At 32.9% G+C, this 22,775-nt stretch overlaps 1 protein-coding gene across 2 annotated transcripts in view; it reads right to left on the reverse strand.

Moving 5' to 3' along the window:
• LOC105194271 (zwei Ig domain protein zig-8) overlaps positions 1-18,185 on the reverse strand; it is a 31,067-nt gene extending 12,882 nt beyond the window's left edge. Inside the window, exons 1-2 of one of the 2 annotated variants that reach the window (XM_011159119.3) lie at positions 18,073-18,185; positions 7,846-8,106 (exon numbers count right to left, since the gene is read on the reverse strand). In XM_011159119.3, the coding sequence (XP_011157421.1) occupies positions 7,846-7,996 (151 nt within the window). In that variant the 5' untranslated portion in view covers positions 7,997-8,106; positions 18,073-18,185. Of the gene's footprint in view, positions 1-7,845; positions 8,124-18,072 lie in introns of both variants that reach the window. The other variant, XM_026137256.2, reaches the window with a different exon arrangement.
• Positions 18,186-22,775: the final 4,590 nt, after the last annotated feature.

Raw genomic sequence — 22,775 nt, forward strand, 5'->3', positions numbered from 1 at the left:
TCGTAGGTAAGTCTCAAACTATATTACGCGCCGTGGCGGTTTCAATACGAAGCCTACGAAGACGGTTTTTAATCACGCATGAAATACGCTCTTGACGTTGAGATTACAAACGGATCTATGTACAATCACGAAAGCTACGGCTCCTAGTGAAAACAACTTTAATTAAGCGTGTGTCCATTAGGCATTCGGAATCTGTGGTTTATAATGGAAAAAGTTCGAAATACGCTTCTTTCATTAACGCTAATGGGAAGCAGATGAACCTACAAGCGGAAAGCCCGCCGCCTGTCTCTCACCGATACACCGCGGACTTGAAGTATTTGCAAGTGTTTTACCGTCGATCTACGTGCAATTCTTAATTGATTGTCTACGAGCCCTCTTGTTTCAGGCGATAACTCGCAGTCTCGTAGTCATTAATTGCGACGAGACTGTCTTAATTGGGACGTGGAACGAACGTGCCGCTTAAAGTGACCGAATATAAATTCTGCAGTTGTCCGGGGAAAATCAGGTCCCCAAACGACCTCCGGGTTCCATCGGCTCGAGTAATACTCGCTGGTGTATGCGAGGGTCATAACCCCAGATAATAGGATCTCTGAAAATATTTGGCGTCAGAATTACTAATTCGTCGTGCCGTGTGCAAACTTTTACGTAACGTTATTTGCACGCTCTTGGAGTTTCACGCTCTTACAATACCGTTCGCTAAATCGCTCAATAATTAGATCGCGAAGAAAAGATACTATTTTACTGAGTAAGTGCACCTGATCATTCTCACGTTTTCTATCCACTTCTTTCGTTTTCTCATTTTCTTCCCGGGAAAGAATTTTACAAGAATTTTTTTACGAAGCGTCGCGCGCATCACGCCACACTCGCATGTACCTTGAAGACAGGTCCACGATATCCCCCATTGTCTCATCCTTTTCCTTCCGTCGCGTTTTCTTCCGTCGCGCGGCGCCGTTCGTGTGAATCCGAGACGCGCGCGGTTTCGACTACATTCTACAATTGAGGTCGCACGACGTAATAAATATACATCCACAAGACCATTTGTTTCCCCACATCGCCTTATGGCAAGGATGCTACCATCGCCGAAGATGCTACCATCCGTCTTGTCCCTCATTTTTCATCGGTCAGTACCCATCCCTGTTGATGCCTCCCGCGAACCCTCCGCCGAAATGAGATGACGTTTGCGAGTTTCTCGTATTTTGTGCTTGAAGCCCGACGTGAATCCAATTACGGAGGGCCGGAGGAATGCGTATATAAGTTTGGACTTTCGAGTTTGACTGCGAAAAGTTGTGCGCGATCATATTTTGTGCAAAAAGAAAATACACGTATACAACTTTTTTTTAGCGCAAGTTTTTCGATTACAATTTATGCAATGAGTTTATATATACTATATTTTATGTTTTCTACTGCACGTAGTAACACGTCTCAATATCCTCTATATCGATTTGCACGCGGAGAAATAATTAAATAACGAAGCTGAAATATAGCCGAGGCTAAATAATGTGCTTAAAATATCAGAGGAACAGCTAATGTTATTGCAACCAAAGCTCATTTTATTAAACTTTTGAAATATAAGAGTGTTATAGAAAAAAATAATGTTTAACTGAACCCGTTATGCTATTTTCTTTTCGTAACAGAAACTAATAGAGGCGAAGGTGATGTTATAGCTCTTGTAGATATTATAACTACTTATAATATCTTTGTTATTAAATAACAAATTCTATAGTGATTATTTATTATTATTATCATCATCATCATCATTATAATTATTATTATTATCATCATTATCATTCATCATCGTCATCATCATCATCATCATCATCATCATCATCATCATCATCATCATCATCATCATCATCATCATCATCATCATCATCATTATTATCATCATCATTATCATCATCATCATCATTATCATCATCATCATCATCATCATCATTATTATCATCATCATTATCATCATCATCATCATTATCATCATCATTATCCATCATCATCATCATCATCATCATAGAATCATTATCATCATTAAATTATTTGTTCAGCCCGCCATTATGCAATGGCGCTATTATATCAATACGTAGGTAATAACCGACATTTATTATAAGACATTTTTACTTTTAATCATTTCAAAATTTTTTGAGATATATTTTAATATTTAATTACGCATACTTTTCTATTTTTTAAAACTTGAGTGTATTATTACGAATGTACGTACATTTGAATATTTTTTTATTTAATATGTATTTTATTTGACTGTACACATGCATAATTGAACAATACCATGGGATTTTGCTAATATGCCCTTATATGTATTAATGTTTCAACAATCCCAGTACATACATTCGCATATGTTCTGTGCAATATTTTTTCTCTATGTCAAATGATTACATCCTTTTTTAATAAGAACTGTGTATTTTTTTTTTTTAACAAAACCAGTTTTTAAAATCTGTCTATATGACGAGACCACATTATCCTTGTTTCGAGCCATTATGCAATGTTGTTTTATAAATAACATTCTAATGTAGTAGTACTATCCGTTAATAGCGGCTTGAATCTATCGTGTATTACTCGTTGTGTTACTATTTCGCGATTCTCAATTTGTCATTGTTTCCGTCTGAGCGAATCAGTTTTATACAAAAATATGTGAAATAATAAAGTCATTCACTATTATCATTACACTTTGTGTGGTTTCCTACACTAATAAATATTTAGTAACTTTAAATACAGAATTGATTAAACATTAAACAATACATTGACAAATCGTAATTGTTAAGTTTTCAATGTAAAATATTGATTATTAATAAAGTTATTGTAATATTACTTTTTTTTCTAATATTTGTAGTGAGACAGGAATCTTAGCTGAGGTTACAAATGCTTCGACGTTAGTGTTTTGAATCTTTCCTAAAAGAAATCAACTTTTTAAATTTAATTCTTAAGTAAAAATAAAGAAAATTGTCATGACAAAGTACGTATTGTCTATTTTTATCTTAGAGTTCAATTTTGGGAACTTTGAGAAATTCATTTATAAAATGAAATTCTCTTGTTTTAAAACAAGGGAAAAAAATTTTACAATACTACACCGTTTATTTTAATCTGTGTAATTTTTTTATTTACGAAAACTATAGAAAGTCACTGTATTTATCTCTCATCAGCAATGCATATATTTGCGTATAATTGCAAACTGAATGCTCGATTTCATGTGCGTAAAATATTAAGAAATAGCTGCTACTTTCTTAGCTACTCGTGCTAAAGTACACTTTTAATTTTAGGTATTTATCGCGCAGCCAGAGCAACAAATACATTTTATCTTTAACAGTTAACTTTGAACGGTAAAAGAAAAATTTGAATTATCCCTTGATTTTTAGCTGATATTATCAGGTCACTTCTTTAAAAAAATTTAGACACGGAATTATTTTGTAAAATTCTTCCAAGGCGCTTTAAATTACATGCCGGTTACTTGCGGCAGGGCACGACGTTGAGAAACTTTGCGGTGCAGCTACATTGTTCCTAAATTATGGGTCATAAAGGACATCGTCGCGAAAGTTGTAATTACTCCCATAAGTAATGAAAGGATGTGACCTATCAATCAACCAAAAACCAATATCGTAGGGTCAACAGTTTATTAAAATGACAAGTTGTTCCTTTCGCGATGACAAGTTTCATCCTGCGACAAAGGATACTCGCGGACAGGTAGCACTGCGCCAAATCTAGTAAGATGACACGCTTGCCTGTAACGATGAAACTTTGTATGTAATCCGCAAGGTAACCTCCCCCCTCCTCCCCTCGCCGATGTGCAATATTAAACCCAACATGTTCGTAATTCTGCACGGTCCTCTCCCCTTTCCTTTATCATTGCGGTACCCTTCATGTTGCGCATCCAAGTATTTATGCAATTTCATCTCCCTCGTATAACTTACACCATTAAAATTAGCTGCTGTAATTGGATTGCTACTTTCGCGACGGAGGAAGAGTTTCAATGTACGAATGTGCATCAGGAACGGAAGAGTTTAATCTCTGCATAATTTAATTATACATATATCCTAAAATATGTTCGAAAAGTATTGCCTGTCACTTGTGGAATTTTTGTGAAACTTTTGTGCCACAATATCTTAATATTAATTGTCAATGGCAATGATAATTTATTTTTACTATCAATTTTGGAATTTTTGAGGGTTTTCTTTTTATAAAATTTCCATATAACATTATGCCTGCTTTGTCTATTTTTAGTTTGACTAACATAAGTCTAACAACAAAAGCATGCATAATGGGACTATGAGAGATCTGTAATTTTGCAGCATGACAAACAGGTCAAACGTATATGGTCAAATTCGCTTCCTGGTACGCATCCACGTGTCCCGTATCTGCACGCTTCATTACGAACCAGAAGTTCGGCACACAATATAACCGTTTGTATCTGGTGGTCTGCGTCTCGTTGTCTGTGCCGTATGTCTCCTTTGACATATCAAATGATACAAAGGAATTTTCGTCGCTGCAAGCCAATTACTATTTCAAAGCGGTTAGGAATCTATCGATCTTTTATTTTAGGTAGAATTTTCTATTTATTTTTATCATTAGTGTACTCCAGTGAAATAAATGATTAAGAGAGTATTCTACTTTGTTCGATTCTAAAATATATCTATTTTAAAAAAATTTTTAGGGAAAATTATTGAAGCAATTAAGGTGCAATTTTTGTAGAAATATTTATTAATTTTTGTACATTACGATGGTATTTTTTTATTATCGCAGGTTGTACAATGAATAATATATAAATAATATTAAATTCTTTTTGCGGAAATAATATTGAGAGCTATAACATAAAAACAAAAAATATTTTAAATTTATATTGATTTGTGCACGACTGAACTAGAATTAATATTAAAATATTGAACATTAATGGACGACATGGCAGATTTTCAAAGATTATTTTAAATATTTTAATTTTTGAAAGACCGCCGTTTTATCAATTTTTGATTTTTCATATTGATTAGTTGGATTCGGTAAAAAAGCTTTGCAACTGTTATAAAACTCTTTGATGTGATTGGTTTATGAATTCAGATTCAACAGGAATTATGGACAAAAACCATTCGTATTAAAGAATCTTATAACAGTTGCAAAGCTGTTTTTTCTACTGAACATAACCATTGTATTTCAGTCGATGCACGACATGATATAAATTAAGAAAATTGTTTCTTTTTACGTTTCAGCTCATTCAATAGTTTTCAATTACGTTTGCAGAAGAAATCCAAAGTCCCCAATTTAACGTTATCTACATCATCCACTGGACAGTATGTGTATATAATAATAAAAAATATTATTATAATCTAATAAAAATTAAACAACAAAAATTAATAAATACTTTTATGAAATTTGTATTTTAATTGCTTTAATACTTATTTAAAAAATTTCTTGAAAATATTTTTTTGTACCGAATAAAGTAGAATATTCCGTTAAGTGTATATTATATCTAGTTGAATTATTAAGTCTGTGCAAAATTTAGGGAATAGATCTGTTTTTTGAAAGATTGTAATTTTTCGCGACCGTAATCTTGAAAAAGAAGTCATTTTCCGGTCTGTAGATATAAGGAGGTTTCACCGAAGAATGGGAAGATTTCATTTCCGATTCTCAGTACGATGTTACGTCGAAGTCATAAAATGTATAGCGCGGATTGGCAACGACAAACTTTGTAAATAGTACGAGATAGTCTGTGTACGTGTACGTACAGCCAACATTCACGCGTGCAAAATCGTGTACTAGTACAGTCGAATGACAAGTCGCCAAACGAGTTTTGAATTGAATATTTCATCGGGCGAACTCCGAGCTTATAACCAACGTGACTTTCTCGTCTCGACAGGAGCATCAGTATCACACACGAGCAATATATAAATATATATTGAAAAATAAATGTGTAAAATTTTACAGGGAACAGTGGAAGTTGTACAAAGAAAGAAAAGTTTTTACTTTAAAAACTGAGACACCAGAAATTTTTTTCGCACTTTTATGAAGCTACATTAATACAGCGACGATGGTGATGATTCTTTCAAAGCGCTTGATAAGATTGCGCCGCATTACTTTAAGTGCGGCTTTAGAAAAATGGTCGCAACGGCGACAAGGTTAAACTTTCATGAGGATCTGAGAAAAATGCGCAACTGTATGTATCACTCTAAACGATTTGTTGTTAATGTAGTGCGAATTATTATAAAACAGAATTCACTCTTTAGAAAATAGATATAACTTTCAATATAATCTATTTTTTGTGAAAGATATATGCAGTTTTTACTTTTACAAATTTTTGAAATGTTTTATGTAGTATGCAGATCAAGGGGGAAATTTTCTAAGGGTATTAATTTTTTGTGAAAAGTCTTATTCTTTGTCTTTAAAATGAATACAGAAAGAAGCTGTTATCGTCATTTTTGTGGAAGATATGATTTTTTTAATGTTTGGCACCTGTATGTGCTACCAGGCGAAAGGATTAAATTGAAAGTCAATTTAATAATAAATGATGCTAACCAGCATCTAAGTGAAAACTCCTTTCCCCCTAAATATTAGCATTAAGATGTAGCTATAATTGCTTGATAGACATTTCGATTATTTACGTTGTGTTTTCACAAAAATCGATCGACGTTCTCTATTTAATATGAGATATAATTTTCTTAATCGGCAAGTTAAATTGAAAGGAAATTGTAATTACAGTGTTAATTATGTACTTTTATAAACTTTGCTGCAAGCATTCTATGACATTTTTTTACGTTCCAATAAACACCAATGAACAAGAAACTTAAATGATGCCCTCGTCCCTCGAGCGTGCACAATTTTTTTCACATACTACTATGAAAGCCTGAAATTGTACTTGCATGAGCGCTCTGAAACGGTCGACTGCATGCGAGCGACTCTTTAAAGTCTAATCGGTTCAGCATTGAAATCCGGGTCCTACTATGAAGCTATGTAGGACGGGGTGTACATCTTCTTACTGGCTCTCGGCGGAAAGCCGGCGCAAGCGTCCACAGAAAGTAAATATCCGAACGGTCAAGCTAATACAGATACGAGATTGTAGTTCATCGGAAATCGACAACGTAGCCATTCAACGTGTAATTTACCAATCGCAGCAAATAACGGAGAATAATTCCGACGCTCGTTCGCGAACAAAAAGATCTGAAATAGCAGTTTCGATGATTCTCTCTTCTCATTTTTTTTTTTTGCAGTTCATCGTCAATCGACTTTTTTTTGTTTCCGGACAAATCAGTTCGACATACGCTTTCAAAGATATTTTACGTAAAAAAAATTGTAATTATCATCCAAATCGCATTACATATTATCAAAGCTTTCCCACCCTCGCAAGTTCGGCGCAGGCGAGGTGCACGAAAGTCCGATTAACTTTAGCACCAAACGAATCACACTTACGGCTCAGTTTCTCGGCTTAGACTCGTAGTGTTCAACTTTAGAGTAGGTAATTAAACCCGAAGTTCAGCCCTGCTCTTTGATTCCAAATTTCTGCGCGACGTTTATTATGTTGCAACGGTGCTGGAGATTATTCGGCGCGATAATCTGGGTACACATTCGCGTGGGCCAATATGCTCGAGCCATTTACGCGCATCAATTCTCTACGCATTTACATGGCAAATCAAGTTTAATGCTTTTCTGCCTCCTCTTATCAGAATCAAATTCGCAGATGAAAACGCAAGAATTACATTCGCGGTACACGCGAAAGAAAACAGGAAAAAAAAATAAAGCAATTTATCGGCGATGTTTTTGTTTCGGTGACGCTCTACTTCGTTCGGCACGTGTGAAAAAATAATTGCGGCATTCGTATTGGGAGCAAACTGTGTATCGCATCGCTGTGTAACGCACCTTGCAGTTGAGTGATATTCCTGGTGACTTTGTGGCTGTTAACGAGCTGCTCGCGCAGGTGTCTGTCGCGGTGCCGTGGATAATTGGCGATAACGATCGTGATTGCCGCCAATACGAGGCAGAACCTCGACCCCCACGCTGGTCCTGTCATTGCTCGTTGGATCTCGCATCCCCCGTGGTTTTTGAAATGCAGTTGGGATTGTTGGAAAGGCTGTATGATGTATTCGCACGATGTATCCGATCTTTCTCTTCCTCTTTGTTCTGAAATTCAAACATCGCTGAAAAGATACGTACACGTACGATTTGAATGTGCCGTGAGTCACAATTAAATTATTGATAAATAAAGATAAAAATTATTCAACAATGTTTATTAAATTAATAGACAAATAAATGGATAATAGATAAGTCAAAGAACGATTGTATTAAAAATAGACTTATTCGAGACTTAATCAAGAAGCTTCTTAAAATCCAGAGAAAGCTAACGGACTGTTAAAGTAGGATCTTAGTAAGAGCTAAATAATATTTCTTATCTGATTTATATATTTTTGTAACAAATTCAGTATTTCGAATGGAAAGGTAAAGGGATTTTATAAGCATTACTGCCATAATAGATGCTTGTTAGAATCAGCATTATTAAAATTGATTATCGATTTAATATTGTAATATTATTATTCTCTGATTCTATTTAAGACCTACGTTTCACAATCGAAAGTAATAGCGCGCAGTTCGAAGAATTAAAAAATATAATATATAAAGTCACGCAAGAATTATTATTGAGTATGAAAATTCTGCTTTGATCATTTGTTATCTTTTTCTAGATTTTAATTATGATTATGTTATATTATAAGTATTACATATTACAATCTTGTCTCAATTATTAGAAAAAATTTCTTTTAAAGGATATTCTATTTTTGTTGAATTCGAAAAATGTTTACTGTAATTAACTTTTTTATAAAAAAAGTATTGGAGCAATTAAAATACAACCTTTTAAAAATATTTATTAATTTTTTTTAGACTATAACGATACTTTTTATTATACCAGAATCCATTGCAATAGCTGTCGATAAAGATTAAAATAAAATAAAAATTAAATTAAAATTAAATTAAAATTAAATTAAATTAAAATTAAATTAATGTTTGAAAGGCTGTTTTTTTGTTAATTTTTAGTTTTTTATATTGATTGCAATTTAATCTGTGTTTGAATTTATATAAATTAAAAAAATTATTTTTCTGATTTAGAACAATCAATAGTTCTCAATCATTTTCAGAAAGAATCTACAGTCCTTAATATCCTTTAACATCATTATTCACTGCACAATTTTCAATGATAAAAAATACCATTATAATTTACAAAAGTCAATAAATATTTCTACAAAAATTAAATCTTAGTTGCAATACTTTTCTATGAAAAAAAAACGCATCGCTTTTTAAACCTTTACACCTTAAACGTTTACATGATGCAAAACTATTTTTTTATGTAAGGGTTTTCCATTTTTCACAATTCTGTGATTGTATATACAATATATTTAGCGAAATTAATGACGACAATGCTATTGTCGTCATTATAACAAATAAACTGGCTTTTCGAGTAATATAAAAGAACAAGAATTAACTAATTGGATATATTACTTCCGTTTACTTCCGTTCCTTTCTTATTAAATTTAGCAAAGATTACCAGAACTCGGGTCGATTGTGTTGTTTCTCGCAGTTGCTGCCGCAGTGCGTACATTGTTCTATATTGCTTTCGTTCGTATATGTGCATTTCGTCGAGTGGCGCGCGGAAATAAACGAAAATGGAAGTTACTGTGGACAACGCGTAAGAAAAATGCGATGATGACATCCGAAACAAGTGAGAATTTAGATGCGTCCTAGAAATATATTATTTTATTATTCCGCGATGCATCTTCCTTTTCCTAAATCCATATTCAAAGGAAGTAGATACGTACAGCGAACGAAAAGGAAAACGCGCAAAGGGGACACTATTTTGTCTTCCGAAAAAGAAATTCATTCATCTTTCACGGAAAATTTACTAAAAAAGGAAAAGCGTGTAACTTTCCTTGCTCAACTTTCAGCTATACAATATCGCCCATAAGTATCACGTGCTTTTTATCTCGATACACGATGGATAGGATAATAGAATGGATGGGAGAGAATTTTATTTCAGCATAACATTTGCGTACGGTGTCATCGAGAGATAGATCGTCAGGATCGTAGATTCACTTTATCTTGTCGTTGAGGCGCAATATTGATTACGTTATTACATTAAGTGGATAACAAATACGTTAAACAAAACAGTATAATATTAATCCACTATTAATTTATTATGGCATTTAATTTGAAATGTGTGTCGCAAAAATTGAATATCGTTAGAAATCAATGTTGATGCATATTTATATTAAACGGGAAGGAAGGGACATTCCTGTTACAAAATAATTACGCAATTATTTTTAGAACCTGCACGCCGCATTTGATATCGCTGTAATACAATTTTCAACCGGTCGATTTCGGTCATCGAATTTCGCACTGCCTGCTCATAATCTTCCACGTGTAATAAGCATAGTTTAATATAAACGTAATGTGAGCTCGCAATATTCTGTAATTCCGCATTCATTAGTAAAATCACGTTAGATGTATCCAGAAAACTAAGCTTTCCATTGTACGAAATTAAGTGTCACCTTTCATCATGATTTAGCATATTGCTGGAATCAATTTAAACGGCTCACGACGTGGAAATAACCTGATTTGTTTCTTGCGAAAATTAATTACATATACTAGCATCTGTAAATTTAATTGTAATCGGTGAAATGATGCAAAAAAAGTATTTAAGCATGACCGTCGCCATTGACGTCGCAACAATTTTAGCTTCAAGCCCCGCGGCGTAATGTTCGCGTAAGTTCTCGAACCTGAGTACAGAACAACCAACTCCCCACAAACTTTGGATATATTGTTTTCGAAGGCGTTCGCGCGTCTAATGGAATTGATGTTATGAAGTTTAGCTCGTTAGATTTCTTCGAACGCGGAGTATTGACACATTCCCACCGCAGAGAGATGTACGACGATTGTCAAGAACGAGACAGACGTGTAGAAAAAAACGAGTGAAGGGAAAGGAGAAGACACGGAGCTGGGAAGAGAAGTCAGGTAATACATTGGATAGTTAGAAGGGAAGAAAGTGTGGTAACACGGTGAACTAGACAGCCGAACTTTTGCAGTTTCTCGGGGATTCACCTGCAGCCAGTTTGCGGTCGTAAAACAGAAACTGCTATCTCTCTATCCCGGGAAAGAAGATATAGGCGATCGGGCGCCTTCGGGATTTTCATCTTGAGATATGCGCAACCAATTCGGCCGGTAGCGGCTGGATTATTGTGTCCGAATAACAAGAGAGAGGATTTGCAATGCAGATCTCGCCATTATTGTGCGAATGATATCCGGCGTGCTCTTCTGCGCGCGCTAAAATCTCTCCGCGCCGCGCTTTTACCCTCCGTCACGGTCAAAGGCGACGATCTTTTAATTGCTGTTCATTTAACAACAATTGTTTCAAAACTGCTGGACTATTTCGCGATGATTTTGAACGTATAGCTAAATTTTCCAAAGCAAGACTTAAAAGAGCAGTAACTTGTCATACGCCATTCGCAGATAAAATTTACTTTTAATTATTTTACAACGTTTTATAGCATGCGTTAAAGTTTTTACATAAAAATTAAGGTACACGACACAATTATTATTCTATCTTTCTTACGTATTTTTAAAACGCTGTAGAATGAAGTTCGGTTCTAAAATGGCAGGTGAAATATTTACAAGTTCAGTGAAATAATTCACGTGTGCACAACAGCGAAATATTGCCGATGGCTGTAGCGTCGCAGCATGTGCGACTTCCAAAGATTTCCACCGGAATAACGATACTGCTTTTCGGCTTTGGAAGTAGTGCGGAATCCGTTATAACGTTCCAGGAAGTCGTTTCCCACTGATATTTATGACGCGACGAATCGCGTAACTTACTGTTGAAACCGCAGTTGATGAACGAAGTGGCTTCCTGCGCGTTTTCTCCATTATTTGCACACAATATAAATATGTATTTCTAATAAATCACACCCCTGTTTTGAGTTATATTATTCTTGGAAACATCCTGTTTGCGATTAGGATCAGTAGAAAAAATAAAAATAAAATTTTTAGATTTTTATTGTTTACACGGAAACAACAATTTTATTGCAGCATCTAAACAGTCAGCTAGATACAGATCAGAAAATAATTTTGTGTTGAGCCATCAAAATAATTATGTAGGACGACCAAGTATAATGCTGCTGCAAACGATTTTGACATTCTAGCAGCCAACTTAAATATCCGATACAATTTTTTTAATGGTTCAACATAATTATTTTTAGATCTGTATTTCAGTAAAATTGTTCTTTCCATGTACACGATCATTCTTTTATCTTTTATTTTCTTCAATATTTTTTTTATATTTTGCACTGATTGCACTTTTCCACTGACATCCTGATATCTTTTCTGATATTTCTCAATTGCGCAGTGAATAAATAACATAAAAAGCTAAAATGTTATTTATGCGCGAAAAAAAACAGTTTTGCTAAAGTGTTAAAAAATTTATTTGGATACAAATCAGAAAATTGTTTGATCATCAAAATATGTAGGACGCTCAAGCTAATTGCTCCAGAAAACTTTTTGTTCTCATTATACTTGAGCGTCCTATATTATTCTGTTGGTTCAACAAAAAATTATTTTCAGATCTATATTTTGCTTAATTTTTAGATATTCAGCAAAACTATTCTTTCCGTGAAATTATCGTGATATTTCTATATAAACTGTTTAACATACTTGGACTGTTTAACATCGTGTACAACGCGTCGTGTTGTCGCTACTCTTAACAATGAGATGAACACAAAAGCGTTATTAAGATATGAAATCATTAATAAGTCGCAGCGATTGTTGAAATATGTAATACCAAATCCTTCTCAACGCGAAAGTATAAAGGAAGATTATGAGCAAAAATTTTCCATTTCTGCGTTTCTGTGCGTACAATGCAGATTATATTCTTCGTTAGCTTCGCTTTAGTTAGAAAAATAAATGAATAAAAGAATACAAAAATATTGTTCCCTGCAAGTTGGTCTTTCTTCGTAACAATAATCTCTTACGCTCTGACGATGTGTCAAGTGGAAAACATCGTGCGAATTTGATACGTAAAAGAACGATTGTTCTTCTTTTCGTCTCCTCATTTTATATCCGCCTTTCTCGAGACTCGCTTCGAGGGATTCGAATTTCTCGAAGGGCCTTCCGCGTAGCAAAGGATCTACACGGAGGACCCGCGGGAGTTCAACTCGCGCGGCACGTTTCCGGATCGATCGATCTTGCTTCGCCGCTCGTGATGTCACGTTGCAAGCGTCGGGTTATCGATACCAGAAAAGAAACGCGGTTGGGAGACCACGCGAGAGACTCACGGAGACACGTGCGATTGGGAGTTGTACAATTTTAAAGCTCTAAAAACACATGTGCAGTTCTGTGGTGTTTGCGGCTGCACGAATGATGGCGTTCGCTTACGTTCGACGAAAACAGTCACGATTGTTTGAATTCTGAGTTACGTTAATGAGATAGTTATAAACATTCTCGATAAATCATTGTGAACGACGCGCGCCGCTTAACTTTGTAAAAGAAAAATGGAAGGGAAAAAGTAAAAGTGAGAGAAAGTAAAGGAAAGAAAACAATTTGGCGCGCTAAATAGCTCAAACGCTCCGATCGATGGTAATACACGAAACACGGAGGTAAGGGTTAATGAAGAGCGAAATGGCACGAGAAGCCAGGAAACAAAAGAGTATGCGTTACGGTTGGATCGTATGTTATTCGAAAATGACAACTAATTGCCATATATCTATAATGGTAGGACGCATAAATTCGAGTATTTTGCGCATATAACCTGTCCGGAAGAGCCATTTATCATTCATTCGTTTTATCGTAAAACTTTTTCAAAAAGAACAATTTTTAAAATTCGGCACGGAGATTCCGGGACGCTCTATGTGCACTGGTGCAAGTACAAAAGAATTCCCTTGTAATGCTAGCGCAGCTTATTACATGTCTTTTACACATTTTATCACACGACTTTTACGCGCGTTTTACATCAGAGCAGAAGCGGCGTATTAACGAAAAAAAAAAAACGAGTTTCTCCCCCAGGTCCAAACGAGATATAACTTTAACTCTTTAACGCGATTTCTTGCGGCTGTATCGTTAACGGAGCATAAGTCGCTCAGCTAAACGGCTTATTGCTGAACTACTGCACGAACAATTCGACTATCTTGAATTGATAGCGTTAACGCGATGATAATGGTTTCAAAATATCTTCAGGAAAGCCTGGTGCAATTGTCGTAATCGGTTACTTTCTCACGTAATTGTTTACTTTCTGAGAGAAAGAGCGCGACCTCTCCTTTCGTATAACGCAGGAAAAGAAAAATAATTCAATCTCCGCTCCCTGTGTAGCGTGAAAAGAGTAACTTCCGCCTTATGAAAGCTATAGAGATTTCAGTGCCAGAATAGTGTAGTACCTCGCTACAGAGAAAGAGAGAGAGAGAGAGAGAGAGCAATCGATTTACGGAGTCGCTGAAAATGTTGAGATATTCTTCACAGAGTTAACGCGGTGATAATAATCCGCCGAAATTATCGTCAAATTTGATATTGTCCCGTCCGTCCGTATTGTTGAAAATTATTTGATTACGCGCAATTTATTAGAGTAGCTAGCATGCCGGACTATACCCTCCGCGAATCAATCGAGATCGCCATCAATCACGGGTTGATTGGAACGAGGCTGGTGACTCGTGTTTGTTTCACGATGTGCGTAATTGTAAGAAAATTACGGTATAATAATAATAACGTTATTTGGCTATCGACACGACTCAAATGCACAGTATTCGTGCGTATCGGTGTGAGCACCCCTCAGGAAAATGTCGCGGAATTGAGTTTTTAATTAAAACCATGTTCTTTCCAGGCACGAGCTAGTTGGATTAATGAACTTATCGGCGAATCATATTATAGGTAATCCACTAGAGAGTCGTAAGTCGCTACGCTAAAGACATGATCCCGGGTATTAACGATTCCTAGTTTGCAGGTATAGTTTCCTATAATGATCGAAGTTAACATTGTAAGCGTCGCAAACGGGAAAGATGTTATTTTCATTTAAGTATTAATTTAAATGTTTTTGCAATGAGTGTGGAAAGAAATTCGTAGAAAAGGATATTTTTTACTAAACCATATTTTTAGAAAATAAGTATTAATTAACGGTTTATCAACAACGAGTACGTATACATGTATATACAATCTATTGTTTTTTTATTATTTGTAAAGGCTATAAGTTGTTTACTTTCTAAATGTAAGGTTTTTTTTTTAATATTCCGCGTACAAATACCTTTTATTCTCGCTGCATTTGCATTCATTGAGACTCGCATTATTTTATATTATACCCTCGCGTTCTTTTATATTATATACACTTATTCTACAATTTTTTGTAATAAAAATATATGAAAAAGTAGAAAGGAAGTAAAACGGAAGTGGAAAGAAAAATAGTATTAAAATCGTAAAAGTTGAGATAGGAATAGGAAGAAATAACAAATAGAAACATTTGCAAAAATACTTGATATTTACTCGTTTTATGTATTTATCGTTTTTATTAGAATATATATATATATATATATAAATAAACGGTATTTATATACAGAACTATTACGACGTTTACGGAATTTATACAGAATTAACGATTCTCTTGATGTATATTTAAAGAAAATATGTGTCGACGTAATCTTTCAATACTATTCGCATGCGAACTGAATTGCCTGATCGATGTGTTCCACGCGGAGCACATTTACGAGCGAGCTACATGTTGATCAGGCATGAAAATCTAGTGAGCAAGCGGAAGAACAATGGGCAGTGCGATAGAGACGTATGCAGTGGGAGCTGAAAGAAAGAAAGTAGGGAAAGCGAGTAGAGAGTAAGAAATCTTGCGGACACCTCTCGTTCGCGCGTGCAATCGAATCGCCGGAACGGGTTCTCTCGGCCAGTCTTTTGTTCGAGCCGTGGTTTCAGGGAATACTTTAAAAGGTCGACTCGGGTCAATCCTTTGCCATTTAAAGCAAGACAGAGCAAAATCGGCTCTGTAGCCAGAAAGCGCCCCCATTCGTCCGTATATATCCGACATTTAGCAAGGCTGGCACGTCTCTCCTTGGTAGCACATCGAATTTATCGTCGAGATTATCGGATACACGAGACCTCCCATGGCGCATAAGCCATTTTTTGGAGGGTCCAAAGAGGAAAAATGCTAAGTATTATCTCAATTCAGGAGAACATTTATTATCAATTTCATGCGCATTTTCAAAAAGATAGGGGGTTACTTAAAAAAGTTTACGAGAACTTTTATTAAATATAAATTATTACGATGCGTATGCGCGATACATCTGCATATTTCGTATTCTTGAAATTAGGACGTAAATTTCACAACCGAATGAGCAACACAGCAACTTTGTCGATGAGTGGAGTCAACCTGACTCCAAGAACGTCCCCTTGCTAAGCGCATTAATGTAGATTAGTTGGAAGATGTCGTATCCTTGCGCAGCTAGGATTGAAAGTCTATATTTAGATAATCCGACAGAGACGCGAAAGATAGATACCCGGAAATAATGCATTCGCAAGCTAACAGAGGTCTTTTGTATCGTAATGTATAGTAATCTAATTTAATGCATTAACCGCAGTATCAACGAAAATGACGGAAAATTTTGTCACAACATTATTATATTTCAGTTATCGTAATTGTTCGAGCTACTTTGACAGCGACCAATTTATGGGCGCTAATCGAACGGTTTATAAGTCAATGAATTTTAATTATAACGCGTTGTTGTTTTTAACGCTGTCATTTATTAACGTGGCAGGTTCGTAGTCGTGCACACCTACGATGGAAATTGAACGGCTTGGCTTACGATCTCCGTCCCTTGTACCGAATCATTTACATAGGAAGACGGATAGGAGGGATCGCTGATCGTGTCAACCATTATTCGTCGAAGCACGTGAAATCGATTATAGGAAGCTGCAATGTTCGTTATCGGCAGATATGCATCATTCACGAGGATAAAATTTTCAGAAAATGCAGACTGGTTGGAGCTTTGCTGTGTGTCTCGAATAAATGCATTTTAACATCAAAATATTATTATGCGGACTCGGGTGTTTTTCGATCGTTTAACCTAGTAGTCTCTGGAACTGAATAAATTTTTGAAAGCGTGTTATTTTGCGTCAGATATCTGACGCACTTTGTAAGCAGACTACCTATGTTATTTAAATATTTTTTTCAAACATTTAAATCTTGTATAAATGCATCTCGTAATTTTTTTAAGAACGCTGCACTGTCACATTATGTATGATAAGTATCTAACAAACATTCTATATTTCAAAGTTACTTAAATGTTATACACATTTCACATTTTTAAATAACTGTATCAAAGTTTTATGGAAGGCTCAAAAAGTATTTGAAACTGGTCGAACAAAATAAAAAAGTAAAAAATTAAGTCTTTAAAGTACCGAACAAACATAATCAATCATGTATAATTAAAAAAAACAATTATAATTTTAGATATCAGAAACAAATCTAAAGAAATATGATTTTACAAGATAAAGAATTTAAAGAATATTATTTTCAATGATAAAAAAATATTGTCTTATTTCAACTACGAATTAAAAAAGGTTTTGTCCTGCTTTTAAATTATATTAATTATATGTAACACATAATAAAAATATAAATAATTAATATTATTGTTTATTTTATTTAAAAAAACTGACAAATTGCAGTTGCTACAACTTAAATTGTCATTTTTTTTTTTGTTGGTATTCAGCAAACTAATTAACTAGCTTATAACAAGCAATGTTTGCACAAAAGGAGAAACTGCAATTAAGCGGAGCATATGGTTAAAGTTTTTATTGATTCCAAAATAAGTATATATGTGTGTTTGTGTATGTTGTCATTGTTGATTACTATAGAATTGCTGACATTCTAAATTGTTCTTCTTTTTGTGTATGTGTATCTATTTTTTTTTAAATTATCAAAATTTACAAGATTTGTTTACGAAAGATAAAATATCAATGATTGTTATCTCTTTGCATAAAAATCTATGCGTCTTCTTGCTGAGTTATTATCAGTTAAAAATTTTCACAGAAATTTGCATACTAAATTGATTTATTTTTGTCACTCACCCCAGTGGAAACCCGATGGTTCTATTCTTATGTGAACTTCGTATAATTGATGAGGAAAACAAATTTTGCGACGTAAAGAGTATACCACTCCCGGTTGGTACAGCACGGGCGGCTGGCGACTGACTGCTGCGGAGTTTGAAAGCTCACGATTCTCAGGGCGACCTCTGTAACTTCCACGTGCTTGCAATGGACACGCACTGGCGCCATCGCGATATATGTATATTAGTAATACATTTTGACCTCTTTTGAAATAAAAGAATAATCGCTTTGAAAGCAAAACCTATATTAGACAAAAAATTTTACCTGTTAAGTATTCTATTGAAATTATAAGCGCTTTAAGTTAATCCTTTCATGGTAAGGAGATTTGTCAGCTCCCATGCTTTTTAACTTCCATCTTCCTTCTATGCTTGCAATATACTGAAATTTTGTTGTAAGAAATAGTGTTAAAGTCTATAAGTATCTGGTCTAAATAAGATCCACTTATTTTATTTGTTAAAAACTCAGTTAGAAAAAATTTTGGAAAGTTTATTTTAAAAAAAATGCTTTTTATTCTATTTAATAGTTTTTAAAAACAGAGAATCTAAGAATTTAAAAAAAAATTTATTCGACAGAATTTTTAAAAATATTAAAAATTGGAAATAAGGAGAAACAGTTAAATGTGTAGATATAAAAAGAGCTATTTCATAATTAAAATGTTACCTATTACGAACTTATGATATATTTATTGTAAATAATACAACGCATGTAAAATATAGCAAAGAAGATTTAAAAAAATATTAATTTTTCAATGCCAAGAATCTATTTCTGATAAAGATTATACAATTAGGTATACTATTCAGGACGAAAAAGTTCCTTTGCATTAGAAAACAATAGTCTTCGGAAAAAAACAGGAATAAAAATAATGATTCACTGTATGCAAAGAAACTTTTTCGCTCTCAATAGTTATCTGTAGTTATATTTTGTTATTATTATTTTTACCATTATATTTTATTTACAGAAATCGTTACGTTATATTTTAAATTATATATAACATATTTTTGAACCTTTTCTAGAATTGATTTAAAAAAATAATTATATGTACGCATAAATAAATCGGAAATAATTTATTCCTTATTAAATTAATATGTGTTTATAGAGAAATACATATAACCATTAAAATATTTATTTGATATTTTTTTAGACACATTTTTGCCAAAATTAATTTTGCCTATAACATTTATTTTCAAAGTTAATGAGCAATTTATAAAACAAATTTTACAAATTAAAATGAAATTTTGAGTTTGCTATTTTGTTGCCTATATTTTGTATGTCTATATTTTTATTCTTTTGTCGAGCCATTGTAAATTTCTTGCAATTATAAAGATAAATAAAAATATCTTTAACTATAATTTTAAGATAAAGTATATTTCTATAAATCTAAATTGTGCCTAATATTGAACCAAATATTTTAAGTAAATATATTAATTGTAGATACCATACACATAATTATATAATTTAAAATATTATACAGAGAGAGTGTTTTTATATATCATACTTACCATTCTTTTTGTCAGAAATAGTGGTTAAAGGTAGAAAAAGAATTATCATTACCAAAGCCTATTTGAACTATCTGACGATATTTCGATTTGCCGTAAAAACTATTGAAAGTAGGTCAAACCTAGGTCAAGCCTAAAGTTTTAAATAAGAGCATAGACATAGATTGAGTGAGATAAGTATCATTGAATAAATCTTTTAAAAACAACTTGTTAAACTTCTTTTTTCTTAAATCTGCCTTCGAGAAAGTAAGAAAATATCATAAATCATGTTATTTGTTTAGATTTTAATAGCCTATCAGTTTAAATTAAAACTTTTAAGACCAAATCTTTTGTTATAAATAGAATAATGAGGTATTTATATTTTTAAGAATAGAATGGAGAGAGAGAATTGGTAATTATTGCAGTAAGCTCTTAAATGTTTAATTTTAAAAGATGGACAAGAAAGATATCTTTGGATCGATTTATTTAGATGAAACTTTTTTAAATAAAACATTTTTAATATCTCCCTATTAATCGCATAAGATACGATCTTAAATTAATTTGAAGATAAGCTTTTGATATTTGTAATGAATGACCTATAAACTATGATATTTTATTTTGCTCGTAAATCGAAAGTTATATAGTAAGAAGTTTAAGCTGTTGTTTGTTTTTAAAAGATTTATCCAACGACATATTCTGCTTGATTTATGTTCCTATTTAAAATTTCAAGTTTGACTTAGGATTATCAGCTGTTTCTAATAGTTTTCGAAAAATTGAAATATCATCAGATATAGTTGAGACAAGCTTCGATAATAAAAATATTTTTTTTAACCTTTAGTCACTATCTATTAAAAAAAGTACGTGATTTGAAACATTTTGTATATTATTTATTATTAGAAATAATTATACAATTAAGTATGATTAATGAGTAAGTTTTTGAAACTATTTTCTTAAATGCCTTAAACAATTTGGTAAATGATATTATACGTAATTATATAACTTTACAGTAGTAATAAACTGTGTAGAAGCAACTACTAAAAATATGGAAGTTTTACTCGTGTTTTATGTTAGAAACAGATGTATACGTAGTACTTACGAAACCCATGGCTTATAAAGTAAGTTTATAAAAAAATAACAGTCATAACAGAAAGTATATCGAATTAAATATACAGCTTGTGCTTGCGAATGTAAAATGGCACTTACAAGAGCTCAGTAACAAAAACATACGAGATATTACTTGGTGATGAAATTATCAGATCTTCAGATACTATGCCTAGATATAACATTTGTCTTGCACGTTTATTTTTTACATTATATGTATATGTAATTTTAGTAAATAATAACGCAATAATGTGAATTTAAATTAATATAAAAGTAACATTGAATTGATATGGATATGTATATGTTTCTTTACATTTAATATTATTTTTGATATTGATAGATGTGCTTCAAAGGTTTCGACAAAAAATAATATAGCATTTTTTTAAGCTTTCATATTTATCCGAAAATGTAATATTTTTTGACAGTTAGCAATAATTATGCAAATATTTTGGAAAACCATCTCGATGGTCTAATGTTTAATCTTAAATCATTTGTAGTACGTGCGCACGATACATGTTTAATATATTTTTACATAGATGATTATAGTGTACGCACGCAAATGATAAAAATTTTAAATCTCTATAACTTTGTATAACAAGTTATTTTCATACGTTATTAATTTTAGTACAATCTAGATTAGGCATGATTAAATATACAAGGACAAATATTAATTTATGGTAGTAATGGTAGATATAAAAGAAATAGAACATAAAAATGAGTACAATAAGTTATTTTATTGACTATAAATTATGAAAATTTGCATTACTATCATAAACATTCAAATTACTAATTTATAATTTGTACAAATTATTTAAAGACGTATATACCAGAGCAATAAAATCGTGGCTAAAATTTGAATGGATTTTTTTGATTGACTAAAAAACAAAAAAAAACAATTATATATTGCTCGAAAAATTTTGCTAGATTTTATAAACAGTGTAAGCTTTAAATATTTTCTGTGTAATTATTTAGTGATATGGAATTATATGTCATATCAAGTTTATTACATCTGAGGAAATATTATCATATTCTATCCTTACATATCTAATTGCTAAGCTAGAGTATATGCACCCTCAAAGTAATCTTCTTGGTGAATGTCGTACAGTACATGAATTCCAACATTTCTTCCGTCTTTCTTAACGTTTCATAAACTCAGTTTGTATTATAGCTCATCAAATAGCTATTGCATTACAACAGTGCACCTGCGCATGCGACAGTTAGGGAACTTTTGGCCAACAAGTAAATTACCATGATAGAATATTCTCTTTATTTGCTTGATTTCTTTTTTGTGACTTTTTATTTCCAAAATAATATAATAGATCTATTTCGTATTTTTATATAATAAGAAACAAAAAAAGATTCCAATAAGAGCCGACGCTGGATGTTAATGTGTAATTATAGTATATATTAACAGTCAGCTGTTAACGAATACATTTTATCTCTCCTTTGGTTTACGTCACCAGTGCTGGGATTCTCTAACTCGTTATGACAATTCGGTATCGTTACAGTGTCGTTGCGCAGATATTATACATGATAGAAAAGCTGCGCAACGCAGCTTTTTGTCGTTGTGATAACATAACGAGTTAGAGAATTCCAGCACTGAGTCTTTATCTATCGTTAAAAAAATATACATTTTTGAGTTCGAAAGATATCGCTATATTAATGCACTAATATTAATATTAATAGCTAATTAATATTAATGTTTTGAAAGGTAGAATTGCTGAAATTTACGTATGACATTTCAGAAAATTACTTTAAGTAAAGTCACAATTTAGCTAAATCGTAAAATATTCATTGGACTATATTGTTAATTCGTGAATGTTAATATGAGATACTATATTACTGATATTTTTATATCAGTAATTTAACTTTCTAATGGCAAATGTTGCATATTGATTCACTTTACATGCATTTTTCATAAGAAGATGTAAATTGAAGATGTAAAAAAAACCTAACTTGGTAAAACTTAAAAATTAAGTGTCTGTAGCATTGATCATTAAAATGTAGTGCTTCTTGTTACTAAAAATGCTAGACATCAGAAAAAAATAATATAAGTATTGAATCGGAACAGAAATCCGTTTTTTAATA

Source organism: Solenopsis invicta, chromosome 3 (genome assembly GCF_016802725.1).
Source record: "Solenopsis invicta isolate M01_SB chromosome 3, UNIL_Sinv_3.0, whole genome shotgun sequence".
Lineage (NCBI taxonomy): Eukaryota > Metazoa > Arthropoda > Insecta > Hymenoptera > Formicidae > Solenopsis > Solenopsis invicta.